This window comes from Mauremys mutica, chromosome 20 (assembly GCF_020497125.1).
Source record: "Mauremys mutica isolate MM-2020 ecotype Southern chromosome 20, ASM2049712v1, whole genome shotgun sequence".
Taxonomy (NCBI): domain Eukaryota; kingdom Metazoa; phylum Chordata; order Testudines; family Geoemydidae; genus Mauremys; species Mauremys mutica.
This window is the reverse complement of record NC_059091.1, coordinates 3,014,308-3,021,462: the sequence shown is the minus strand read 5'-3', so window position 1 is coordinate 3,021,462 and position 7,155 is coordinate 3,014,308. Positions and strand designations below refer to the sequence as shown.

Below are 7,155 nucleotides of genomic sequence, written 5' to 3'. Positions count from 1 at the left end.
TGCATGCTGTGGGGAGGGGTTTAACCCAAGATACCTCCAGCAGGACCTGGAGCTGCAGCAATGGCAGCCAAGGGAGGGGGAAGAAACTGCCTCCTCCAGGTGCCCCTTGGCATGGGGCATGTGGGGAGAGGCATCTCCAGGGTCTGCCTGCCCTGGCCCCACCCACTCCTCATGCCAGCCCCCCTCCCCTCCCAAAGCTATGCCAGCCGGGACACACTCGGGCACCATGTTCATCAGCGTCACTTTTATTTTGTCTTAAAAAAATACATTAAAACTCCTTCAGTGATGGGAAGCACAGAAAACGGAGAGACGGCTTGAGCAAGGGCTTTCCCCACGGGGGCTCATGGGCCCAGCCAAACCCGGCGTCCCAGCCCGAGAGCGACGGGTGCCAAACGCTTGAGAGAAGGCACCAGTCCCCACCCACCTGTAACAACACACGTATGGCCCCGATCTGGCAGTGAGATGTGCTCGGAAAGGCCCTTCCTTTGCGCTGCCAGTGCTCAGTGTACGGTTTTGCATTTGGTGTTTTCTTAAAGCTTCATAGTAAATAAAGTTTGGTTCTAGTCTTCGTGGCCGCACAGAAAAGCTTGAAAATACAACGCCTTGTCAGGCCTAAAGGCTCAGAAACCAGAAGGCAAATTAAAAAAACAAACCCAAACCAAACTCATTTAAAAAAACAAACCAACCAGGATTCTATAGCTGAGTTCGTGGTTTTTGAATACTTGAGGTTGGCACAGCTGCTCCCAGAGACCTCCTTGACTTTAGAATATTTGTTTGCACTGTCGCAGAGCACAGCACGTGCTGTACAATTTCCTTCCTTCACCAATGTTGTATTCGCTATGGCCACGGGCTATAGTACACTGCAGTTTGTATGTGGTTTGCCTAGCTCGTGCCAGAGCAAATTTGTTGATAGGCCCCTATATTAATAAATACATCCCAGGTGCTACATGAGTCCAACTCTCTGCATCTCCTTCCAAGACCAGAGCCTAAATACGCAATAATAGTAAATTCCCTTCTGAGCTGCCTATTCCCTGTGAACCTTGAGACATTTATCCTAGCTGGTGTCACCACAAATGGTGTTTCTATTCCTGTAAGTGTCTCATTCCTTTAAAAAACAAAACACTAAAGTAATTTCATCCTGCGGCTGTGAGTCCCACAGGTAAAACTGTAAAGCTCAGAGATTCCTTTTAACCTTCATTCCACCAGTTCTGACACACAGCAAGACAATCCAAACCAGGACAGGAGGGGAAAAAAAGTACTCCCTGCTTTCCAGTGCATAACCTTTGGGGGGGTGGGGCTCTTCTGGAAGATCCAGGCCAGGCTACTGGAGGCATCGCATGTGTTTCTTTAAAAAGACTAATTAGCAAATTGGATTGGCTCAGTTTGCACCTGCTCTTCCCCTGCGTCTCGTGTCCTCACTTGCATCCCTGCAGCATGCTGCCAGGGCGAGCTGCCACGTTTACATGCCCTTTGCACAGGTGTAAACAATCCAAAGAGGATTCGGACCCGGTGATTTCACTAGAATTAGTCCAGCCGGAAGCAAAACCGGGATCAGCCCCTTTGAGTTGAGTAGGAAGGTGCAGGCCCAGAGGTGCAGCCCCCATGCTCAGCTCTCCCCTGGTGGGTTCCTCAGTTCTCTCCTTTGGAGAGCCTGGGAAGAAAACACAGCAAACCCCTCACCTTGTCATGCTAGAACCCAGGAGTCCGGGCCCAGCAGACTATTGGCGCCTGCATTTAAAACAAATAAAAAGGGATGGTGCAGCGCAGCCTGGGTGAAGCACACAACGGGTGAGGGGACCTCAGGCTTGTTTCTACTTTTCATTCTGAAATACAAGAAACCCTTCCCACGTGAGAACGTTAGTGCCACTTGCCGGCAGGGGGCAGAGTGGCAGCTCTGAGCCGTGTGCCAGGCAGGGGCCCCATGCCAGCCTCGCTAGCAAGGTGCCCGCGTGGATTCCTTCGCCCAGACGTGTGTTTTAGGACTGAGACGTGTCACGCACTGCGCCCCACGTGGGGGGGGGGATCACGAGTCGGTGCTTCCCCACGGCTCTAGCAGGCAGGAGGTCTCACTGGACACCCCAGAAGGGTCTCTGATCTCCACAGCCAGTTCAGGGCAATGGGGCTGGCGCCCCCCTGCTCAGCCGGCTGCAAGAGGGAGGGGAGGAGCCCGGAGAGACCTGCCCCACGCTCCCTCCCTCCCTCCCGTGCAGGTCCCCGCTCTAGTCACACATTGGTAGTATGGTCTGTCCCCCCTCCCGCCCCACCCTCTGGCTGGGGGGAAATGCCCCTTCCACAGCTCAGAGAGCAGAGGGTGACAGCCTGTTCTAACCACTAGACACCCGCTTCCTCCTGGAGCTGGGAGCAGTGCAGCCGCAGAGCAAGGAAGGACCCCGGTTCCCTCTTACAGTGGGACCAGAACCCAGGAATCCGGACTCTCGCGCTCCCTGCTCTAACCCCTAGACCATGCTCCCCTGCCAAGGATTCATCGACTTCGCCACTTTAACCAAGGCTGCTCAGACCCGCTGTGAGTCCCCCAGGTAAACAGCACTGACATCCCATGGCCTCAAGTGGGAAGAATTCAGAGCCCCCACTTGCTTCATTTAGGGGGGTGACAAGGGGGGCACACACGCTCCGCTTCCTGCGAAGGAGAGAAACACTTCAGCAGCCCTCGGCGTACCCAGAGACGCTGGCCACGACCCCCCCCAGACCGCGCACGGAGGAGAGGAAAGAGGGGAGCGCGGGCCGGAGCCCCAGGCAGGGAGGCAGCCCGCGGGCCAGGCCAGCCTGCTCCAGCTTGGCACATGGAGGGAACCCCGCCACGAGATTCAGTGCAAAAACATCAACTTCATTTCTTGGCCCCAGGCTTGGGGCGTCGTCCCCCCACCCCCGCTGGTAGCTAGCTCCTGCCTCTCAGCGGGCACGGGGGGGAGGTCTGGGGCTGGAGCCTGCTGGTCTCGGGCCCCAGGCTGGGGTCACCCCCTGGCGCGGGCTCTGATCACCCCGGGGGGTCGGGATCAGACTCCGGCCCCCGGGCTTCTTACCCCAGCGGAAATCGGGTTGAACAGGACAGAACCCGACCCACCGACTCCACCCGGCTCCAGCCGCCGCTCCTAAGCTGTGCCTAGCGCAGCAGCGGCAAGGGAGGGGGCAGCAGTCGTTGGGACACCCCCGGTTTGCAGGGGGGCAGGAGAGAGAAGGTCTCTAACTCCCTACATGGCCCAGAGGGGGAAACTGAGGCCCAGAGCAGCGAGTCTGGGACGTAGATCTCAGGAGTTCTGGCTCCCGGTCCAGCGTTTTACCCGCTAGACCCCAAACCAGCAGCCCCCTCTTCTGTTCACGTCACCCCACGGCCCTGCCTGGAGCAGCTCTGGGATTCTTCATATCCAGGTGTAAGGAGACCCCCCCCCGTTTGCTTGGTAGGGGGTGAGGAATGAGGCAGCCTCTCCTCCAGCTGCTCCCCACGTGCCTGACCCATGGCTGGGCCCCAAACGCCCCCAGGCCCTGTGCTGGGAGCTCAGTACAGGAGGGGGGAGGGGAGGGCGCAGCCCGACTCCCCTGGTACCTGGCCTGCGTCCATGTCTGTGATCCTGAGGCGGAACGGGGGAGGGGCTGCCCCCCCTCCCCCGACTGGTTTGATTTCACAGTGGGGCAGAGCCAGCCTGCATCCCAGCATGCAATGGGCACAGACCCAGGGGCAGCGTTCGTTCGCTGTAAATACCCCCTGGGGCTGGGGAAGGACGTTTGCTCCCAGCCCCCCGGCTGGGCTCGTTCAGCGAGGGGCGGGCGGGGGCTGGAGTCCAATCCCCCCCCCAGGACAGACGGGTTGGGCACCCCCTGGCCCCCTAGGTCCGCTGGGCGTCCGCCTTGGCGAAGAGCCGGCTGTGCCAGTAGTCGGGGTTGTCGAAGGCGCAGTCGGAGGCTTCCAGGCTCCGCAGGGGTTTCATGAAGCCGTTCTTGGGGCAGGGCGAGCTCTGGCAGCCGGGCGCCAGGATGGCCTCCATCACCTCGTAGGCCTGCTCCTCGGGGGAGCCCCGGGGGACGGCCGCGCTCATGCAGGTGTAGTCGTCCCGCCCGGCCCCCGGCGAGCTCAGCACGCTGCTCAGGGACTGGCTGAGTTTGGGCTGCTTGTTCATGTATTCGTAGTCCTCCTCGGCCGCGGCCACCTCCCAGCCGGCCACGGGCAGCTGGGAGCTCAGCACGCTGCCCAGGGAGGCGCTGCGCTCCGAGCCCAGGTCCATGTACTCGTAGCCCAGCTCCTCCAGGGAGGCCGGCCGGGGCTGCGGGGGGCGTCTGTTCATGTACTCGTACTCCTCCTCCGGCTCCGAGGCGCGGCCCAGGGGCCCGTCCCGCGCTGCCCGGGCGGCGCTGCCCGCTCGCTCTGCAGGGGAAAGCAACGACAAGCCGGCGTTAGGTGCAGCCGGCAGGGGGTGGCAGCTGGAGACGGGGGGGCGGGTCTGATCTGCCTCGTGGCCTCTCGCCCGCCTGCCTCGTGCGTGGGGGCAGCCGGGGCACAGCATCCTGGGCACAATGGGAGAGGCAGCCGGCTCTCCTCCCCCATGGCAGCTTCCTTCCGGAGTCCCCAGTGAGGCAGGAGGGACCGAGTGGCTCAGGGGAAGGGGCACCGGGACCCAGAGATTTCCCACCTCCGGCTCGTGGGCTTCCCAGGCCCCAGCTGCGGCGAGTTTGCTGGGTCTCAGCCCAGCAGGCCAGGTAACGACCAGATAACGACCACCCCCGCGGGCCCCTTCGTGGCAGGATAGACCCAGACCAGCCCCCTGACTCCCAGAGCAGGGTCCCGCCCAGGGAAGCTGCGGGAAGCAGCCTGAGGCCCGGAGGTCGGACCCCGGGGCTGCCGTTACCTCGGCTGTGGTTATCCGGCAGGACGTAGCCGTTGATGTCGTCCTCGCCGTCGGCCGTGCCCGCGGACAGGGGGAAGCTCTCGCGCTGGGAGAGGTAGGCGCTGTCGCCCCGGGAGCGCAGGCCCTGGCACAGGCTGCCCGGCAGGGAGAGCTCCTCCATCAGCTCGCACTCCGAGGCCGTGCCCCGGCCCTCCGACGACTCCGACACCGTCCGGCCCACCGACTCCTGCCGGGCCCGCAGGGTCTGCCGGGAGCCCAGCCCGGTGCCCTGGGAGACGTGGGGAGAGAGACGGGGTCAGGAGAGGAGCCGCCGGGCACGGGTAGCGTTAGCCCAGCTGCTCCACTGCTGACCCGCAGCCCTGACCCAGCCAGCTCTGCCGGTGCCCCTCACTCCCGACCCACAGCCCCCTGGGCTCCCCACTTCCCCAGCTCTGCCGGTGCCCCTCACTCCCGACCCACAGCCCCCTGGGCTCCCCACTTCCCCAGCTCTGCCGGTGCCCCTCACTCCCGACCCACAGCCCCCTGGGCTCCCCACTTCCCCAGCTCTGCCGGTGCCCCTCACTCCCGACCTACAGCCCCCTGGGCTCCCCACTTCCCCAGCTCTGCCGGTGCCCCTCACTCCCGACCCACAGCCCCCTGGGCTCCCCACTTCCCCAGCTCTGCCGGTGCCCCTCACTCCTGACCCACAGCCCCCTGGGCTCCCCACTTCCCCAGCTCTGCCGGTGCCCCTCACTCCCGACCCACAGTCCCCTGGGCTCCCCACTTCCCCAGCTCTGCCGGTGCCCCTCACTCCCGACCCACAGCCCCCTGCTAGTCCAGCCCTGGGTCCCCCCAACCCAGCTCTGCTGGTGCCCCTCACTCCTGACCCACAGCCCCCTGGGCTCCCCACTTCCCCAGCTCTGCCGGTGCCCCTCACTCCCGACCCACAGCCCCCTGCTAGTCCAGCCCTCGGCTCCCCCCAGCCCTGGTGGTGCCCCTCACTCCCGAACCACAGCCCCCTGCTAGTCCAGCCCTGCTCCCCTCCAGCCCTGGTGGTGCCCCTCACTTCTGCCCAATGGGCCCACAGGACCCTCCGGCAGAGGCCGTCCATGGGGCACACCCCCTATACGCTGTGCTGGGTACCTGGCGGCAGCCGCTGAGGCCGGTCTGGTTCATGGGGATGTAGCCGGCTGGGGGGCTCAGGTTCGGGCTCTGCGAAAGGAGAGGGGCAGGATGGTGATTGCTCGGCCCAGGACAGGGGGTTCTTGGCACCGGGACCAAGGGAGACGGGGCGCACGCAGTCTGCGGGACCCCCAGGCGCAGGCTGGGCTGTGGGGTCAGCGCTGAGCGACGACCCATGGAACCAGGTCTCATGCTGCAAGGCCGAGCGCTGCCGGGGTCAGGAAGGAAACCCCTCCCCCGCGGGGGGTGTCCCACATGGACGTGAGGGGGTCCCCCCCTCCCATCCTTTACAAGAAGGATTTTTAGCCTCCCCGCAGAAGGGCCAGGATGTGGGGGGGGTCCAGGCCGAGGGGGAGGCGGCCACCTCTCACCCGGGCGTAGTCCACACGCTGCCTGGAGGCGAAGAGGCCGCTGGCCGTGTTGAAGGGGCCGAGCTCCTCCTCCAGCTCCAGCGTCTCCATGTCCTCCAGCTCCTTGTCGCTCAGGGGGGGCTCGGCGGGGGGCAGCGGCCCACTCTCCCTCTGCACCGGGGGGGGACACCGCGTCAGGGGCTGGCCAGGGGTTAACGGGGCCCAGCCCCCAACGCTGAGCGGCCAGGGGCCCTTAACGCCTCCCGGGGCAGGATGGGGGCTGGGAGGGGGGCAGACAAGACTCTTGTCTAGAGCAGCCGAGGAGTGGGGAGCCGGGGGGCTGGGGACACCCAGCGACAGGATCCCCGCAAGGGGCAGGGGGCTCCCTGGGTGCATGTGACAGGCAGGGAGCCCAGAGAGCCGGGCATGGAGTGGGGAGGGGACAGATGGGGCAGGACCTGGGACCCTTATGCTGGGGGGTGGGATTTAAAGGGCTAATGCACCATTGACCGGGCGGCTCATGGGGGGCAGGGGGCTGGATTTGCTGAGGGCCCAGGGCAGCCCCCCCCAGAACGGCCCGGGGCCAGGCACTCACCTTGATGACCAGGTAGCGGGGCGGGTCGCGGGCCATGCGAGTGAACTCGTTGGCCAGTTCCTTGAAGGTGGGACGGACGTTCTCGTCGATCATCCAGCCTGGCGGGGGGCACGGGGGGGGGTGAGATCCGGCCGGAGGTGACACCCAGCCCCCCCCACACCCCTCAGCTCACAGCTCTCCCCTGGGACCA

General features: G+C 64.2%; 1 protein-coding gene across 3 annotated transcripts in view; it reads right to left on the bottom strand.

Moving 5' to 3' along the window:
* Positions 1-229: 229 nt before the first annotated feature.
* Positions 230-7,155, bottom strand: part of ERBB3 (erb-b2 receptor tyrosine kinase 3) — a 39,294-nt gene continuing 32,368 nt past the window's right edge. For all 3 annotated transcript variants that reach the window (XM_044995420.1, XM_044995419.1, XM_044995421.1), the window contains exons 24-28: positions 6,966-7,063; positions 6,392-6,541; positions 5,982-6,050; positions 4,860-5,127; positions 230-4,378 (exon numbers count right to left, since the gene is read on the bottom strand). In XM_044995420.1, coding sequence (XP_044851355.1) covers positions 3,843-4,378; positions 4,860-5,127; positions 5,982-6,050; positions 6,392-6,541; positions 6,966-7,063 — 1,121 coding nt within the window. In that variant the 3' untranslated portion in view covers positions 230-3,842. The remainder of the gene's footprint in view (positions 4,379-4,859; positions 5,128-5,981; positions 6,051-6,391; positions 6,542-6,965; positions 7,064-7,155) is intronic.